This window comes from Triturus cristatus, chromosome 7, assembly GCF_964204655.1.
Source record: "Triturus cristatus chromosome 7, aTriCri1.1, whole genome shotgun sequence".
Lineage (NCBI taxonomy): Eukaryota > Metazoa > Chordata > Amphibia > Caudata > Salamandridae > Triturus > Triturus cristatus.
The window spans coordinates 1,126,851,356-1,126,871,991 of NC_140590.1; the positions used below are offsets into that span (position 1 = coordinate 1,126,851,356).

A 20,636-nucleotide genomic window follows, 5' to 3' on the forward strand; every position below is an offset into this window, starting at 1 on the left:
AAAAAAAATGTTTAGTGGGATTCGCAACCCCCAACGTCAATTCCGCCGAAACTATTTAAAAAATCTATATTTTTGGCCCTAGGGGTCCTTGTGGGACCCCCTGAGCAGGCCTAGGGGGTCAGGGTGTTTCTACCCTGCTTCCTTTTCTTCTTTTTTAACTTCTTTTTCACTGTTTTCTTGTAACTCAGGTCTACTTCCTGGTTTGGAGTGTTAGCAGCCAATCAGAGAGAAGCTTGTGCCTGGGAGGGTTCGGGAACCCTCCATGGTGCTCAGATATATAAATGTTTTCTTTCTTTAATTTTTCAGCAACTACTCAACGGATCTACACCATTTAACAAAAAGGGCTCTTTCTGAACGAAGGACTAACTTTTCGCCAAATTTGGTGTAATTCTGTTTAGCAGTTTGGGCTCTAGCTTTGTCTAAAGTATCCTATGGAAATTTACATGGGGAAAACGTGTTTTGGGACCCCCTTTTTTCTCGGCCCCCACTTGAAGAATCACCCCAAAACGTTCAAGACAGGAGCTGACCGGAACGCTACACTAGTTTTGAAAAATTCGCAAAGCTTCGTGAAACGACGCAAAAGTTATTTGGGGAAAAAAAACGCTTTTTGAATAGCAACAAGGTCCTAATTAAAACTACCTTCTGGTGACTGCCAGTAGGTACTATATATAAATATATATATATTCACTTAAAATACCATAGGTTTCACACATGTTATAGTTAGCTGGACATTTCCCTCGTAAAAAAACAATGAAATTCCCCCGTTATAGTTAGTGCAGGCAACTATAACTCACGCGACCGCAATCCTCTGCTGATGACGTCAGATATTACATCACTGTATTTAGACACCTATTTACCCATGTCTTCTTCCATTAATCTTTAGCTATACATATATTACAAATATTTATTTTTCAGAAAGACACATATGTAATCAGTGATGTAATATCTGACGTCATCAGCAGAGGATTGCGGTCGCGTGAGTTATAGTTGCCTGCACTAACTATAACGGGGGAATTTCATTGTTTTTTTACGAGGGAAATGTCCAGCTAACTATAACATGTGTGAAACCTATGGTTTTTTAAGTGAATTTGCAAGGTTTTTTAAATGCTAATTCCTAACTATAACGTGTGTGAAACCTATGGTTTTTTAAGTGAATTTGTACGTTTTTTTAAATGCTAAGTTATGTATTTATTATTATTATTTTTTTTTCAGGTTTTTCACCGTGTGCGCTTCGCGCACTGTGCGTTCGCTGTGGGCGTTCGGTGCGCTTCGCGCACCGAGCACCCACAAGGCGTTGTGCGTGCCGTGCGTGCACGGTGCGCGTACCCCGCGCTTTTTGTCAAAAAAATAAATGTTTTTTTCACCCTTGGGGGTCCTTCAGTGACCCCCTGACACAGGCTAGGGGGTCAGGAACTGTCCACCCTGCCCCCTTTTCACCTTCTCCACCTTTGTTTTTCATTGCCTCAGACTGCGAGAGACAAAATGGCGGCCGACACTTCCTGATTTCGACCGATTCGAATGTTTACTGACATCTAACAACCAATCAGAATTGCGCTCGCGCCCGTCACTGTGCGCGCACCGTGCGCGCACGGTGCGCGCCTATAGCTATATATGTACTTTTAACTGAAATTTTCTCAGGAACTACTGAACAGATTGACTCCAGATATTCAAAAGGCACATCCCTGACCTGAGGACTACCTCTCTGCCAAATTTCAAGTAATTCTGTTCAGCCGTTCGGGCTGTACCTTGGACTAAAGGTCCCTATGGAAAAATGCATGGGGAAAACGCGTTTTGGGACCCCCCTTTTTTCTCGGCCCCCGCTTGACTAATCACCCCGAGACTTTCAGGGTAGGAGCGGAGCGGAGCGCCCCACCTATTTTGAAAAATTTGCGAGGATTCGTCAACCGGCGCCAAAGTTATTCAAAATAGAATTTTCAGATTTCCTATGGAAACACGGTCCTAACTATAACTATCTACTGGCGACCGCCTAGTAGATAATATATATATATATATATATATATATATATATATATAGTACTATAGTATTTATATGTATTACCTACTGGGGGACTGGGGGTCATCCGTACGTAGTTATAGTTAGGACATAGAGCCTGATTATAAGTTTGGCTGTCTTACCACCATACTGCCACCGCTGCAGTCTCCTGCCCGCCGTATCAGGATGTTCTTGCTGGGCCAGCAGCTGTGTTTTTGATGGCAGGGAATATTTTTTCATATGTGTTGATGTATTTGGGTATATTTTGGTTGCACAAGTGTTAAATGTACACAAATGCATGACATATGAAAAAATACCTACTACCACTACTTTCCTATTGCTGTGGCCCGGATCATATGTGCCCAGTCCAGTCAATGGATACATACTGAAAAACTGACTTACCTGGACTTCGGCACCAACAGGGTCATTTTCTTTGGGGTGAAGATGCTGCTGTGAAAGGGAGCCCTGGAGGAAGGGAGCCGTGTGGGAGACTGAAGAGAAGAAAATGAAATGGGTGAGTATGCACCCCAATTCCTTCGATTCTGCCAACTCAAAGCAGGCAGTCTTCCTGCCATGGTCGGCTCGACAGAAAACCAACTCGTAATTCCGATGGTGGTGAGCTTGTCAAAACCACCCTCTAACAGCTGCTTTCACCCTACCGCCGGCAAGGCAGACGATGAATGGCTGGTGGTGGCAGCAGTGCTCTGGCAGTCCTTCGTTCTACAAACCGCCAACATCTTAATATGGGGGCAGACCGCCAACTAGGTAGCGGGGTTTCCGGGTTCAATGGCAGTTCCCTTACAGTCAAACTCAAAATGAGACCCTTAGTTTCCATAAGAAAAGCGCTTTTTGACTTGCCTATATATTTAGTGCCATTTGATGAATATTCACGATTTGTTTTTAAAGTCCACCAGTGATTCTCGTTGGGTATGGTAAGTTTGGGGGTGATCTGTCAAGCGGAGGCTGAGAGAAAGTAGGGGTCACAAAAGTGCACTTCACATGTTAATTCCAATAGGTATTTTGACCACGACTACAACCCAAACCACTGAACGGAATTACACCAACTTTGGCAGAAAGGTATCTCTGGGTCAATAAGGGGCCTTTTTGTTTTTTTGTGTAAATCTGTTCAGTAGATTAATTGAAAGGAAACCAAATTTGTATCTCTAGGGAAGCGACCGCTCAGCGAATCCCCCTATCTCGTGCAGAGATCTGATTGGGTGCCACCACTTCCATCAGAAAGTGCTGGCAGCCATCTTAGGACTCGTAATTAGCCAAGTCCCAAGCAAAGAGCTTACAAAAAGAGAAGGGGCTGGGTAGGAATACCCATATACCCTAGGTCTGATGCTGGGGCCCGTCAGGAATAAATAACTTCATTTCTTTACATTTTTGCAGTGAAACTTGTGATAGATTCATGAATTAACAGGATAGCGCTCAGGGCAGGCCAGTTCCTGGTAGTTAGTGGCAATGCAAAATTAAAAGGAGGGGGGCAACTGGGGGCCTCCTCCTAAGGCTCCTTTGTGCCCCAGAGGCCACCATCTCCGCTGTTTTTTTTATAACAAGTACACTGGCTAGATGCGGCCCATGTGGGTGGCTACTGTACGTGTATGTACCCCTTTTATTCTTCCATGTAGGCTGTTTGCTGTGCATATGAATATACTCCTTTCTCTCCCGTGAATGGCATCAGTGTGCGTGCTTTGCTTGTAATCCTTTCTCCCAAAGGAAGTTTTATATTACATATTACCTTCATTGCACTGACGCACAACGGTGATTGGCAGTGTAGCTAGGGACCCAGCACAGCCTCTCTTGCAGACCCATACTGTGAGGGAGCACACGGCCTGGGGACGGAGAAACAACATTTTTGGAAATAGTCTCTGATTGAGAACGGTGCCTCATCTCATGCTGTTACCCCAGATAGCCTACAGGCTGAAGCTTCTGCCTCCAGATACAAAGAGAAGGATCTTATGCTGTAAGGTAGGACATTTATCGCTTTTCTTTTCTGTGCTCCACCTTTGTTAACACATAGACAAAGGCATGTTACAAGTCAACATGCAAAAAGATAAAGAAGGGAACTCCTTTAAGAACAGTGCATCTCACTGGAGTCTTTCAGAGGCAGGTAAGTGGGGTTGTAAAATTCTTTCCCATAGGCTACACAAGGACCTTCCCAGAAAGACCCGTTTTTGTTATTTGTTTCTTGGAGTCCTTAGTAAAAAATTGGTGATGGCACCACAGACATCCATACTTTGTTCATGCCCAGGAAACATTTCTTACTTCCAACTTCATTCAGACTGTCTAAGAATGCAGAGCCTGCTCATCTCCCATAAGACACCGACAGCTGAGGCTCCAGTCTGCAGTGTCCAGTGTCTAACTTCACCCCTCCCCCACTAAACTGTGCAAGTTAAGAGGGTTCATGGGGCTCATAATAATGGTGCATTTGAGATAGTGAAGCTCATTTACATTCAGCGCACATTACAGACTGAATGGTCTTTGGTGCCTTAGCAAAACGTTTTAGTATGACAAAACAGGTCACGTTCTATCACTTCAGAAGAGCAGAGATTATAGGATACTGGAGATAATAAATGGTGGGTAGCCGCAGCGCTTGCAAGATGTTTTATGGCCTTGAGGCACTGAACACAGAAGGTTTTATTGTCATCAATTTCAAATCTAGTCAGTTCATTGGCTTGCGAAGCTTACTTGGCTTTTTGGGATTAGTCCTGAAACTGTAGATTGGACATGGGTTTGGGCACCCAATCCGCAACCCAATGACATGCCTCCTGATCTAAGAAGGCTTCAGAAAAGTAGCCACTGCAAATGGCACGGGTGTTTGTGCTAATACAATGTATTCATCTGATTCTGTAAATGTTCTGCTTTGAGCTATTTTTAGCAAAAGGGCCTTTGTGTTGATGTCTAGTTTCCCAAGTGAAAGATCGGAACATACACATAGTTTCAGATTTTTGAGGTAGGATTAAAAGGAGACTCTCTGGGGAATTGAAGGCTGTAACTCCACTACAGGTCAGGCGGGAGACGAGGATGGGCAGACGCAGACTGCCCCTCCTAATGAGATTCAGGATGGCTGCCTTCATGACTGCAAATGGAATTGTCAGCGACAGGTAGGACACGCACTGCAGTGGGAGGGTTCCATCCAGCGGCTAAATTGCAAGAAACAATAGAAGTACAGACGTACTTTCACACAGGATGCTGTACAAACACACACCTACGTGCCGTCGAAGCAAATTCACAATTATTTTCCTGCCATTAAAATTGCCCATACCTGCAAAAACAGGAGGACTGTGGCAGCTACTTTTCCTGATAAGGAAAGGGAAATTTCACTACATTTACATTTCAAATGTCTTCCAGGCTGCGCTTCAGAACCAGCATTTGTGTAGTGATGCCCCTCACAGCAGGGCAGTCTCCAGACTGGATTGCTCACAATAGAGGCACAAAGAGGTGTGGCGGCTCTGCAATGAAGTGTAATTAAGGTAGACAAAGGCTTGGGGGCGTGGCGGGCCGAGCAGCAAGATGGACGCTCTTTGAGAGTCTCTGCTGGCCGCAAAATAATTCTTCACAATCCTAATAAACTGGGAGCCTAAAACTGCCCTGGATGTAAAGCTTACATCAGCAACAAAGGCCGGAACCGGCTGCGGCACGTATAATTGAGGAGCAACTGCACAATTGTCTGTAATCAGAGCGCAACCCCCGACCGGCCTACGTAGTCAGAAGAAATAGGCAGATGCGTTGCCGCTATGACGCCAAGGCGGGGCATGAATATCCTGTTGTAAAGATGACTGGGTGGGCGCAGGCGAGTGCCCACCCGTGACAGCTGCAACTGTTATTGAAATAAGGCCGCTTAACAACTGACTGTTGTCTAGCAGTAGTGTAGCAACAAAGAGATGGTTTTACCTGCTTCTAGTACCTATTAAAAATTTCTGATATAGCACAATCTTCACAAGTAAATAATGTTGCTTCTTTATACATCCTTGCATCCTCAAACAGCATGCTGTCTCAAAAATATTCACTACAGTCCTTGAATCCGGCATTTAAAAACTTCCTTTGATTAAAATTCTGTTTGCCGCCTCTCCTTTTTTATTCTCTCTTTCAAATGTCTCTCTTCATCCCTTCCAGGCTCTGCATGCCTCCTCTGTCTCAGGACAACCTACTATGAGAAATGCATGTTTGACTATTCTCTATTTCATCAAATTTCTCCCAACTCATTTACACGATCACAATCTTCCCTCCTTCTGCTGAAAGTCATACCTCTGCAACCTAATCATAATTAATCTCTTCTAACTCCTGCATTTAATCCCATCAACCATGTGCCACAGACCCATACAGCCATCACATACCTAATCACCGACCTATACAGCCACTCACACACACATACTCTCAAATGTTACAGGATACTGTTAGGAAATACATTTTTTTTTAAACCTTTGAAATTCAGTTGAAAAACAATGTTTACAGGGACATTATGGATAGGAAATAAAATTTAACAATGCTTCAAAATTCCCTTATAAAATCAAAGATTACAGTGTTGTTATAGTTAGAAAATAGAATTTAAAAAACCTTAGAAATTCAGTAAAAGAAAAAAGTTACTGGGACTTTATACTTAGGCTCAGATGTTACACGCAAAACACCATGGATATTCAGCATTTATAGTTACATGAGCTAACTATAACGAATGCCCCCGCACTGCACTTCTTATGATCTCGCCTAGTACATCACTCATGACATGATCAGTGACATCACTGATGACATCTCAAATGACATCACTGCTGGCATCATCTAGTGAGTGTAAGTGTTTTGTTAACATTTCTGAAACTTAAAGATAAATACTAATCTACCCTATACGTTAAATTACTATACTCTCTCTACTACTGATGAGTAATACTATTTCTAAAGTGTCATCTGAGTGGCTGTGTGACTGTATCACTGTGTGAGTGGATGTCTGAGTGGCTGTATAGGCATGTGAGTGGGTGTGTACCTGGCTGCATGGCTCTGTCAGTTGATGTGTGAGTGGTATCCATTGTTGTTTTAAAATATGTTCCTACAGTGATGCTACATTTCCTAGGGTGTCCTTATGAGAAAAACAGTTGGAACACAGCGGCCTCAGCCACGTGTGTTCTGACATTGCAAGCCCTACCATGCTTGCCTTAACCACACATATGCCTTGACAGCGCATATGCCTTAACCACGCATATGCGTGGTCAAGTTGCTGGCTAGCTGGCCGAAGAGCAGGAAGCAGGAAGAGGAAGGATTGCAAGGCGGTAAGGTAAGTGGGGTTTTGGGGTGGTGGTAGTTTGTAGGGGATGGTGGTAGTTATGGGGGCTAGGATAGTTTTGGGGGCCTGGGGGTCTGGTAGTTTTCAGGGCTGGGGGGTCATGAGTTTTAGGGCTCAGGGTAGGGGACATAAAAGGGAATGTTTATAGGCTGGGGGGCCGTTGGGCTGGTGCAGGGGGCAGGCGGGGGTAGGTTTTAGGTGGTAGGACTGGTTTTAGGGCTCAGGGAGGGTGGCTGGTTTTGGAGTACTTTTTAGGTGGCTGGGTTTTAGGGCTGAGGCCAGGGGACTGGAAAGGGGCAGTTTACAGTTCGAGGGGGCACTTGGGCAAGGGGCAGGGGGAGGTAGGGAAGGTTTAACAGGGTGGGGATGTTTTTAGGGCTCAAGAAGGGGGCTGGGGTTGGAGTAGTATTTTGAGGAATGGGGGTTGAATTTTAAGGATCAGGATAGACGTCAGGGTAGTTTATATGCCTGGGATGGATAGATTAGACGGTAGGGGGCAATTTTTAGGGATTAGGGGAGAGGGACAGGAGTGTGATCTTTACCACACATGTCCCTTTACCAGTCATGTATTTACCATAAAATTGCGTGGTTAAGGCATGCGTGGTAAAGGCATGTGTCGTAAAGACACGGTCATGGTTAAGACCGCGTGGTAAGGCATGAGTTGTATAGGCATGCGATGTTCCATCACACAAACTCCATATGGACACTTTTTCCTGAAGACTGGTACACCAATGCAATTTCCCTTTCCGGGAAACTGGTTTTAGACATTTGTTTGCATCACTTACTAGCAGGTGTGATCTCCACCTACCAGTATGAAATAATTACCTCTTATCCCATGCTCTTCTGCCTTTAATATCGTATTACTCTTTTCAACTGATTGGCTCACTCAGAGAATTGACATAGATACAGGAATGGGATGACACAGTGTGCATATATATGTACGGTATAGTCACACCTTTAGTTATGAACTTGAGCAGTAGCTTATTGATATGCCATTAAGTGGTCTCAATACTCCTGAGCTTGAAACACGGAAACTTTGACTTTAACTAAAATCACAGGAATCACCACTAATGTAGTTTTATCTTTTTAATTTTGTAAACAAACACTGTTGTATTTAAACCACTATCCTTGTCATCAAACAGAGCTGATTTTTTGTAAAAGGGATGGTGACATCTTCTAAAACTAGTGGATAAAATGTCATGTAACAACCAAGAGTCGTGAAGTCCTATCTCAATGGAAATATGCTATCAACAGCCCCTACTCATAATTTTTGTACAATGAAAAGACATGAGTAATATAAATGTATAATTTATATGATATAGATGTATATATATTTTCCTTACTGTAGCTCCGGCTCCTATGTTCGTAACACCTTTCTAGAGGACAAATAGAGGACAGCATTAGTAGAGAGGAAGGTGTAATACTATAAAATATGATTCATTTATAGATCAAAAGCAATCCATATGTGAGACCAACAGTTTTCAGCAGGAGTTCCCCTTCACACTTCAACGATATAGAATCAGAGCTAAAGCTTACCACAAGTCCGGTTAGTGCATTTCCAATACCGCCCTGGGGAACAAATACACATCAGGTTAGCAGGGAATGAGACACATTGTTAAGTCTTCTGCAGGCAATATATGTTGGCGGGACTTTAGCAGTGACATACCTATCAAAGGTGCAGCAGACAGTAAGGTTGAGGGGGGTACCTTCAGATTTCCCAACAATCATGCTGGCATATCTTGTTAAAATATGTTATGCCCTGCATTGTATTTTCATATCTTGCAGTTTACTAGTTCACCTGCTGATCAGCCACAGTGTGTGTTTGGAGTAGAATGTTGAGAATGCTGTGATGCTTAGAACGTTGGGAGTCTGACTGGGTGAGGTATGACAGTTACAGATGGGCTGAGCAGCAGGCAGGCTGCTCCTGGTGGGGTTAGATACTACCAAGGTCTGACTACTGGGCTAACCTACAATACCTTAACTTGTTACCTGTACTACCTGTTGGATGTACCAGTAAACCAACTTGCTGTACTACTGGAATAAAGGTACTAAAGAACTTACATGGTTATCAGCGTCTACTTCATGTAAGAGTACAACATATTTTTGGCGACGAGCGAGAGTTGGAAACGTACTCACTGCCCTGGAAGATGGTACAGTAACAAGAACAAGAAAGAAGAAGAATTTTCAAACAGCGCAACTAAAGAAGTAACTCAAGATGTCACTAGCAACAGAAGAAAGTGGCACAGCACTCTTCGCAACCCCACCAGTGTCCTGTATATCGGACAGCCCAAGCAACAGAGTGCTGTACTGTGTGGTTGTGCGTACACCCACAAGTTCTGCGCCTAAAAGGAAAGTTAAAGTCTTGGGAAAATTTATCTTCATGTTCTTAGGCGCAGCAAAGATCAAGACAAACATGGACTGCTGTTTAGTGCCATATTCTGAGGATTCCTGCTGTTGGCGCTACTTTGGAGGAGCTTGATGGAGTAGTTACAATTTACAGTGCATTTTGTATACAGCACAAGTCAAGTCTGACATCTGGTGGTGTTTTGAAGGCTTTGAAAATACGTTTTTGCCTCATGATTTTACGTCGATTTTATAAGGATTTGCAGTGTTTTTGATGCATTTATTGGCTGTTTTCTCTCACAACGATGTGATTTAAAAGTTTTGTGAGTATTATGGGCCATTCTCAGTGTGGAGATTTCACACGAAGGAAAGTGTGTGAAGTGTAGTTGCAAGTTGGGGACGACTACGAGTTACGTGGTGTGGCAGGTGAGACATATTTTTGTTTTGTCTTTTTCACATTGATTTTTAGTCCGTTTTGAGACCCCTGCTCACGGTGATTCTCAACCGCCTATTTAAGTTTAAATTCAAACGTTGCACGAGCTGTGCTTGGCGCGTGAAAGCCTACCTTCACGAAGACGCTCGCGGCTTCTTGGGTCTTCTATTACGTCTAACGAAGTCTTCATACTGCTGGTTGTTAGACGCTGGGCACACAGAGCGTGCCGTGAGCCACTCGACGCGGCGTGTAAATACGTGCCGCCATTTTGAGAGGTTAACATTTATTTTTGCCAACCACGTAATTACCATTGGAGGCGCGTGCCATATCCGCCAACCACGTAATTTTGCCAATTAAGTTTTTTTTTTGTTTCTCCACGAGCGCAGTTCCTTCGATAAAGTTTTATGTAGCAGGAAGATGTTCTTGTAAGCGTGCCGTTTGGTTTACTTTCCAGAGGTCAGACGGTGTTATTTGATACATCGCCGGTGAGTGGCAGTTTTGATGCTGATCCTTTCAGTTGCAAAAGCATTTCGAGGCAGAGTTTTGATGTCGCTTCATGTGAACTTGGGGAAAGTCAGATTTTCAGAGGTTGTTCCTGGTACACGACTTTGGGGCTGAACATATCTAATTGGAGAGTTGGAGACTGCACAATATGAATGGCGAAAATGTTTTCGGGTGAGAGATCGCTCACCGGTGTGGCATACAGTTTTAAGATGTTTTGCATTTAAAATGTTTGCAAATTTTATGTAATGTTTTTTTGGAGTGTGATTTTCCACAGTATTTGTTTCCCTTCATATGGGTAGGACATGTAATGTCGGGGTGGTAATCACAGGTTCATCTCTAGTTTCAGGGGTGTGGTTCAGTTAACGCTCATCGTATAGTTACAGTACCCTTAGGCAAGGGATGCCCTATTAGTGTTATTGGGCAGAGGCTACACGTATGCCTGGTTTAGTTAGTGAGTGTAAAGTTGAGGTGTTTTGTCCTCAGTGGTTCATTCTCCACAGGTTTAGTGCCCTTACGCAAGGGATGCCCTCTTAGTGTCTTTGATGGGCTGTGTTTACACGTTCCCTTATTTTAGGGATGGGTATGGGTTTGATTCTAGTTCCTTCCCATTTAGAGTTATTGGAACCCCTGTTCTGGGGTGGGTATGTGGTCATGTTACACATTAAGCGGTACACGCGGCCTTTTTATTGAGGCGAGTTGGTGAGTGAGATTTCTACTCACAGTTCCCATATTTTAGGGATGGTCATGGTCTGGGTACGAGCCCCTTTCCATAGTGCGTTACACGCAGCCTTGACTAAGGTGGGTTTATGGGTATTTTTCCCATTCATGGTTTACAGATTAGTTCTTTTTGGTAACCCGGACGCGGGTCATGTTTTCATGGTTTCCACCAGTTAACATAACATTGTACCCTCTCACAGGGTTGGTTTAGATTTATGGGTACGGTTCCCCTACACAGGGTGTATATGTTAGTTATATGTTATAGTCTTGGACCCTTACATTAGGGTGGACTTTAGGGTCATAATCCCGAGTTTCTGTACCTCGCATGAGGAGTGAAGGTTTGGTTTTAATCATCTTCACAACATAGGTAAGTTTCCTTTTGCTAGGAACTGTGCTTTTCATTTGTTCCCTTTCTTTTGGGATTGTACTATAGGGTTGGTATGTGTCGGTTGGGTCCCATGCTTTTCAAGGTCATTCCTACTCAGGATGTGCATGCATGGGAGTTAGACTCAAATACAGTGGCAAGATGGTTACCTTTTGTCTAACGCAATGACACTTTCTCATTTTGTTTTTGGGAGAGGATGGGTTGTTGTACTCAATTTTACAATTGTTGTATATTATCCGTTCTCTACTTTGAATGGTTCATTATCTCTCGTGATGTTCTTAATTGCACATCCCTGGTTTTGATTCATTCTTTTCGTGGGTAATTTTGCTATGTTTGAGATTTGGCAATATGTGCATTATGCTTCAGAATGTTTTTTTAGATTGAGTTGGGTCGTGGGGTTTGTTTCCCTTTTTGCTATATGCTACTTATTGTCTCATTCTGTTTTGTTTTTTATTGCCTTTGAATCTTTCGTGTTGTTTAACACTTTTAGGCATCTCTGAGTTTTGAATCATTTTATTACAAGTGTATTTTCGTTTGTGTATGGTTTGCTCATATAGCATTGTTGTATTTCCATAGTACAAATGTCACTTTCGTTTTTCATTTTAAAAGAAGGGGGATATGTTATGCCCTGCATTGTATTTTCATATCTTGCAGTTTACTAGTTCACCTGCTGATCAGCCACAGTGTGTGTTTGGAGTAGAATGTTGAGAATGCTGTGATGCTTAGAACGTTGGGAGTCTGACTGGGTGAGGTATGACAGTTACAGATGGGCTGAGCAGCAGGCAGGCTGCTCCTGGTGGGGTTAGATACTACCAAGTTCTGACTACTGGGCTAACCTACAATACCTTAACTTGTTACCTGTACTACCTGTTGGATGTACCAGTAAACCAACTTGCTGTACTACTGGAATAAAGGTACTAAAGAACTTACATGGTTATCAGCGTCTACTTCATGTAAGAGTACAACAAAATACATTATGAGAAGCAGAACAGGGGGGCTTAAGAGCCAATGGAAAGAGAGGAGTGTTAGACGTACTTAAAACACAATAGTTTTCAAACTAACCAAGTTTTAGGGCAGAGACTAGAGACAGAGAGAGGGAGAATGTCAGTGTGTGTTTGTCAGTGTGGGCATGTAAAGATCCAGGCTTAAATTTGACAGTGACTTCACCATACCAGACTGAAAGCCTCTATACCCAATTATATACTACAAATACACCCCCCTCCTCCCCCCAAAGCTCCGCCCCTGGCAGCAGGTCCAAAGGATACTGAAAATTGTGAACAGTAGCAGCAGCATAGATTGTGACATAAATCTAAATATGATGTTTATATTGGTGAGGTGTAACGGCCTATTCTGCAGGGAAAAGAGAAAACAGCAATACTGGGAGGAGGGGGTGGAATATTGTAAAACATGATTGCATTATCAGTCAGAATCAATCAAATGGGGCTATCTGTTTCTTGCAGGCTCCCTCGCCTGTGCTCATTCAAGGTAATGCTTACCGCAACTCCACCTAACAAATTAGCAGCACCGCCCTGCAAGACAAAATAAAGAATAACTGAGCAGCTGGCTGATACACTGTAATGTCTGCTATCGGGAATCGGTGTGGGAGGGACTTTGGCAGAGGAATAGACATCAATGGGACAGCAGTTGCAGTGGCTTAAGGGGCCCAATGCATCTCAGACATGGCTGTTTTTACTAAACAATTGAGATTTTGGGGTTTGTTTTCAACCCTTGCATGTGGGCCCATGGCACCCTTTCTGCACCACTGGAATTTGGTATCTTATGGGCCCACACATGCATGTTGTGTTGCAGTAGAGTCAACATTGCAGTTATTGTATTTATGATGAAGAACAGTAGTGGCAGGGTAGATTGTGACACACTTCAAAACATGCAACAGATATGGTCAAATACAACTCAAGCATGGAAATATAATTTCTTCAAAATAATCCCTAATGCACCTATAGAATATGATTTAAATTTGTACCACGATTCCGGTGACCAAATTTTCCGCACCACCCTGGAGGAGGTAAAAAAGTCTGAATTAGAAGGGAGAACAAAACCTGTGTTGCAAAATTTCATTAAGTGCTGTAGGGTGGTCTGTCCTGTGAGAATCATATGTAGCAATGAGCATTTGTTTCACTGTGATTAACACTGCTCTATTAATTACCACAGAAAAATGACCGGAAAACAATTTTAGCAGAGAAGAATGTTGCTCACTCCAAAACATGAAGGATGACCACCTCTCAAGGCTCAGATGGAATTGTTTTTTGCACTGGCATAATTAGCAAAATTTCATGTCATTTTTTATAATCAAATGTGAACTATTATGCCACATTGCATGATTACATGTTGTTAGGAAAATTTGCCATTTGTAGTAAATTTGGTTACTGTGAATGTGCAGGAAGAAATCGAATGACATAATGAAAGCAGTCTTTGTTTGCAGATTTTTGCACCATTTAATTTCCATCAGAGCAGAATGCATACTCCACTGATCTATGAACATATTTTAAATCAAAGTTGCATCCACCTGCTAAAGTTCAAACGCCACCCTTTGCAAGTAACATATCAGCATTGACAAAGTGAGAGTGACAAATTGCGAAACCTTTCAGGAGATAGATATCATGTAAATGACAAGAGTGGGGTTTCTATATATTCAGCAGTGGTATTTACCTCTCTCTATGATCTTGGCCCCGTTATGGAGGCCTGTATTGGAGGATCAGGTATTTCTGTGAATGTGACACTTGAATGCGGACAAACCGTCATTTATGAGTAAAAATATTCACTTGTACTCATGCATGGGGTTGCACATACTTAAATTCCTCCAATGAGGCAGAATGTCCTGTAGGAATAACTCTGCTCAATAAGAAATGTTATGGTTAATCAAGGCCAAGGGATTTCTACCAAATGAATGTCCTTGAAGCGTTGTGAGTACTCACAAACGTTTGTCAGGCACGTTCCCATTAGGAGATTTCTGATTGAAAACCACTGTTCCTCATGAAAAGTTGCAACTATTCTTTATATGTGAAAGTTTATGCAGGTGATTCATCGTGAGACTTTTCAGTCGCAAGTTCATGAAGCAGGGCTAACATTCTATGGTCCGACTACATGGGAGCAGATTTGCTACACTGACATTATATTATCTGTAAACAACTTCTTTTCTGAACGTAAATTCACATTTTGCAAAGAACAAAGGTGAGTTTTCAACGAAGAGGAATGTATTACACACCCATGCTCAACATAGGACTGCAAATACATTTCTGAAAGGGGCATGTTTAAATGTCAGGATATGAAGGCAACTCGTAAGCATAAACATACAAATGTATATTCGAGACCTTGATGAATTCGGCGATTCTGACCATCACACAGTTTTACATGAATGTGTAATGTTATAAGAAAAGTTAAGGGTTGTGTTTTCTAAATTTAAGTCTTAATAAAAGTGCTAGGACTGGACCAAAATGACCACATTATTGTCTGTTTAATTATTCCCTCACAAGCAGAATGCCCATACTGAATAATATGTAATGCAAAAGGTTGAGACTAATACAATGTTTTGCAAAAGCATGCAGTTTAATGCACTTTACATAATTGACTTTAAATAATAATGAAATCCTTATGCAAGCACCAAAATGAATGATGTGACTTCTAGACTTTTGTTCTCAGTATTGATGTGCGCATAACAGAGGACTTTGGGCCTAATTTAGAATTTGGCAAATGGTATAGTCTGTCACAAATGTGACCGATATCTTGCCTACCATATTACAAATGCCATTGAACATGCTGTACGATAGCCGACTGATAAGGGAGTCCCTTCAGGATCTCCTGGTCTCTGGATCATCGTTCTGGCATGGATCACAATGCAGCCCCTCCATCTAGCCACGCATGTTCCGGAGTTGAGTGAGACTATCGCTCGATCTCCCATGGCAGACAGTGGAGCCAGGATCATGGAACGGGGCATTACAGCAAGAACAATACAACAACAAAGGAGAGGGGTAATGCAGGAGACCACCATCTTGGCGGTGAAGCCCACTCCAGCGGGAGGGTGGTGTGCTTTGTGGCCCGGCCTGGGCTTGTCTGACGTGTGCTCCCGGGTCCGCTGATGTGCTCCCCCATGCCCAGTAACCAGTGCATAGAAGGCTGCTGAGCACCATCGGGTGTTTAGGGAGGCTGCTGCTGATCTTTGGCCTTGTGACTCCGGGTCCAATGCCAATGCACTGCTGTGCCCAGCCAACTGGTACCAAGGACTCTATTTTGGCTGACATGGAGGCCCCAACACAGTGCCAAAGGTGAGCCGGTGTGCCGGTGGCCCCCTCTAACTTGGACATCCCTGCGACCCAAACCACTCTGACGCTACCCCTCCCACATCTCAACCCCCAGTCTATGTGCTGGGTTCAGCAAAACTGAAGCAAACTAGGATTCCTCCAGGAATGCAGCCCATGAGTACAACAGCCCCTAAAGGCCTGCCTGAATGTGCCCTTCAAGAACTCCAGCAATGGCCAGATCATGCTCTGTAAAAATGTGATATATATTTGTCCAACCCTAATCGCTTCAACTCTTCTTAAAATGTAATCATGGGTGAATTTGAATCTTGTATATATGTAACTGTAGTAGACATTTGTACTTACTACCATTCTTACGTGAGTTTAGATTTTTTTGTTTCGTATATTTTATGTTATTCGAGTACTCTGAAGTCCTTATATAATGTAACTGATTCTATTGTAAAGCACTCTGACACCTTCGGGTAAAGTTTGAGCTATATAAAAACGCATAAATAAATCAATCAAATGTGACAGATATGTGACAGATATCCTTTCCTCTTATTACACGTGCCTTTGGATATAAAGTACTTGTAATAGGGTGGACAAGACATTAGTCACATTTGTGAAGCAGTAGCCTGGCCGCCGAACTCTAATTGAGGCCTTAACCACTAGAGTTGAGTTTAAAACTCATTGTACAGAATGGACAATATTGGAGAGACTTCGCAGCAGGTGGTCGATATTCCTCACTTTCTTAATAATAATTGCAGAGGTATATTTCTTACCATGTAAAATTGTTTTAAACCAATTATTCAACTGTACATAGTGTGCGTGTGTGTGTGTGGATGCATGTGTGTAGAGGGGTTCAAGGAGGGCTAGTACTCGGAGGTGTTGCAACGCATATAAATGAGAGAGTTTGTGACAAATTATTTTTTAAATTAGAGACTGATCTTACCACAAGGCCTCCTGCTGCATTAAGAATGCCTCCCTTCAGGAAAGAAACAAGAAACAATTAAAGAGGGAAACCTTTCACCTCACCACACAGAAATATGAAACTGCATATGAATAGCATTTTCAGCATTAGAACCAGGCAAGTTTAGAACAATAATGGACAAAGACAATAGAATTAGAAGGTTTAAAGGACATTTTTACAAAATGATGACAATGTAAATGTCAACACGAAATGTTGGGATGTATACTTGTATTTTTAATGATGCTCATGTCTTCCTTCTCCATGGAGCTAAACTGGTAGAGATTCTAAAGAAGGATCCTAACACCATAGAAATATTGCATCCAAGCCCCTAAGCTTTCCTGCAATGATGCTGCCCAAAACATTCTACCAACTTGCAGGTATATTCACACCATATAATATATGTAGGGGCAAACCCTATGTGTTTAAACAGACAGAACTAATATCATGTGGCAGTGTTGCTTTACTCTCTCTCTCTCTATCTCTGGGTATATATATATATATATATATACATATATACATGAATATATATATAGTTATGGGTTGTGGCCATGACAATACCTGCACTTTAACCTTTCTATGTTTCAATGATTTTCTTGGGAAAATATATAACATCTAATCTTTTTGGGAGGGTACAGCTCCCCCTCTCCCACCTCATTTGTTTTAACCCTCTCCATCTTTCTACCTATAATCGAGGAATGTGTGTGTGTGTGTGCATGTATATATATACATATATGTATATATATGAATATATATATGCAAAGAATGTAAAAATCAAAGGTTAAAGCTTAGTTACAGTTAAGAAAACTATATTTAACCTTTCTTTTCTATGTTCCAATGTTTTTGCAGTTTAACTTTTGTTTGTATAGAAACAAAAGATTAAATACAGTTTTCTTAACTGTAACTAAGCTTTAACCTTTGAGATATACATATATATATAATATATATATATATATATATATATATATATATATATATATATATATATATATATATATATATATACATATATATATATTCACTTAAAAAACCATAGGTTTCACACACGTTATAGTTAGGAATTAGCATTTAAAAAACCTTGCAAATTCACTTAAAAAACCATAGGTTTCACACAGGTTGTAGTTAGGTGGACATTTCCCTCGTAAAAAACCAATGAAATTCCCCCGTTATAGTTAGTTCAGATAACTATAACTCGCACGCCCGCAATCCACTGCTGATGACGTCAGATATTACATCACTGATGACATCTGTGTCTTTCTGAAAAATAAATATTTGTAATATATGTATAGCTAAAGATTAATGGAAGAAGACATGGGTAAATAAGTGTCTAAATACAGTGATGTAATATCTGACGTAATTATTAAGGGAAGCCTGATTCACAAACATCAACGTTAAAAAATATGATGTGGGTTCTCAGATCTTTTTGTTGTTACATGTTAGGTATACGGCCCAGATTTAGTCACACAAAAGTGACTAGATGGCCGCCACCCGGTGAGCTCCTCCGCGTTTTCACCCGTTTTTTTTAAATAAAACGCCGAATGTCTGTCAAAATTTTGTTTTAAAGGAGGTCGCTGCTCAAATTACAGGCTTACCAGCATTGTGAAGCGGTTTCAACTCGTTTTCATCGTGGGAAGTCGTGTTTCTGGCTCCCTGGTTCCTGCTCCGAGCTCTGCATTGAGGGACTGCCTGGTTAGTCTGTCAGGGGGGCGGAGCATACTTCAGGAAAGGGCCTGGGTTGGGCCTAGCCACACCCCTAGTCCAGTTTAGCTGCTGCACCAGTATTTTGGAGGATTGCTTTGCTTCTTTTCGCTTTTTTTACTCATAATCTATTCATTTTTAATCAAATTTTATTATCTTTTCTCAAAAATGGATAATAAAAATAAAAGAAAACAGCAGATTTCACCGCCCCCAATAAAATCAAAGGTGGTGGAGTCATCTGAACCCTCGCTTTCTTTAATTTTGGAGGAAATTCATGCTCTTTGTGCTAATACAGAAACTATTGCGACTGAAATAAAAAATGTACGAAAGGAAATGGCGAGTATGCCGATGAAAATCTCAGACAACTCAATTAAAATACAAGACAATAAAGTTAAAGTCGATGCTTTTACTCCACTTGTGGCGAAAATATCACCTCTGTGCTCACAACTTCTGGACATGGAAAATCGCAATAGACAATATAATCTTCGCATATTTAATTTACCAGAAGAGGTTGAGGGATCTAACTGTCGACTATACTTAGAGAACTTACTTCCTGGTCTTTTAAATGTCAAATTTCCAGAAAAATTTGAAATCGATAAGGCTCATAGAATTCCTTCACGTCGCAATCCCAACATAGCAAGCCTAGACAAATGATATTTAAAGTTCTCCGTCACCATCATTTGGTTCTGATCAGAAAAGCAGCTAGAGAAATTCCTTCATTGTTGGTCAATGGTCACAAAATCTTTATTCATCAAGATTTTGCCAAGGAAACTGTTGCAACACGTAAGGGATTTACTGATCTTCGCCCACGATTGAGAAGCCTTGGATACCAATATGGCCTTTTTGACCCTTCAACTATGCGCATTTGGAAAGATAATTTTTCAAAATCCTTTCAGCGTCCTGAAGATCTACGACAATTTCTGGATCAACAAGTACAGCAATCTATGGACACTCAGGGTCCTATCACTTGATTCTTTCATGTATGATCTTCTTTGACAGATTTATATAACTCATAATATTCTGGGCTCCAGCGGTTTCTGGCCATGCTTGTAGAGCGTGTGTGCGTCCCAATCTTCATATTTATGTGTTTTGTTTGTCTTTTTTGCTATGTTTTATTTCTTCCATTCCCTTTTGTGTATTTTGGAGCTACTTTCTTCTTAACATTTGTGTCTTTTTCTGACCTTCTTCTTTCTAACACTTCTCTCTTTTTATTTTGTCATGGCTAACATTAAAGTAGTGTCACTGAATGTTAAAGGTTTATGCCATCCTGTGAAACGTACAAAATTTTTGGATTATTTAGGTAGTTGCAAAGCTGATTTTAGTTTTTTGCAGGAAACTCATATAGATGATAAAATTTTAAACTATATGAAGAAAAAATGGGTTGATAATATTGTTTCTTCTCCTGCTAATGGCAAGAAAAATGGTGTAGCTATATTATGTGCGAAAAAAGCACATTGCCAAGTTTTGAGCAAAATTACAGATACGGATGGGAGATATTTAATTGTTAAGGTTAAAGTTCATGATTCTATCTTATTTTTATTAAATGTTTATGGCCCTACTGCAGATGACCCTGTTTTTTGGGCTACTCTTTCAACGGAGGTGGTTAAAATTGGTAATGTACCTTTAATTGTTGCAGGTGATTTTAATGTCATATCTGATCCTTTATTAGATAGAATATCTCGTACTAAATTCCACCCCCCTAAGGTTTATTTTGCTTTTAAATTATTTCTTCAAACCACTAAGTTAGTTGATATTTGGCGGTTACACTTCCCTACAGAAAAATGTTTTACTTTTTTTTCTAACCCGCATAATTCTCATTCTAGGATCGATTATATATTAGTTTCGAAACAGCTGATCAACTGTGTTAGTAACCCCAAGATTGGCAACATTGATGTCTCTGACCATGCTATGGTTTCTTGTATTCTAAATTTAAATCCAACCTTTACTAACCAGCCTAGATGGAGAATGAATTCTGGTATAGCTCTCAATGAACTTAATAAACCAAAGCTCCTCTCTGCCATTCATGATTTTTTTCAATTTAACCCTGAAGGTACTACTTCATTGGTTA

The 20,636-nt window shown here is 41.4% G+C and overlaps 1 protein-coding gene across 2 annotated transcripts in view; it reads right to left on the reverse strand.

Moving 5' to 3' along the window:
• The window catches only part of LOC146811213 (uncharacterized), a 63,541-nt gene that overhangs the window by 13,171 nt on the left and 29,734 nt on the right, over window positions 1-20,636 (reverse strand). For both annotated transcript variants that reach the window (XM_085618246.1, XM_085618247.1), the window contains exons 11-15: window positions 16,856-16,888; window positions 13,632-13,664; window positions 13,147-13,179; window positions 8,805-8,837; window positions 8,612-8,644 (exon numbers count right to left, since the gene is read on the reverse strand). In XM_085618246.1, the coding sequence (XP_085474372.1) occupies window positions 8,612-8,644; window positions 8,805-8,837; window positions 13,147-13,179; window positions 13,632-13,664; window positions 16,856-16,888 (165 nt within the window). The remainder of the gene's footprint in view (window positions 1-8,611; window positions 8,645-8,804; window positions 8,838-13,146; window positions 13,180-13,631; window positions 13,665-16,855; window positions 16,889-20,636) is intronic.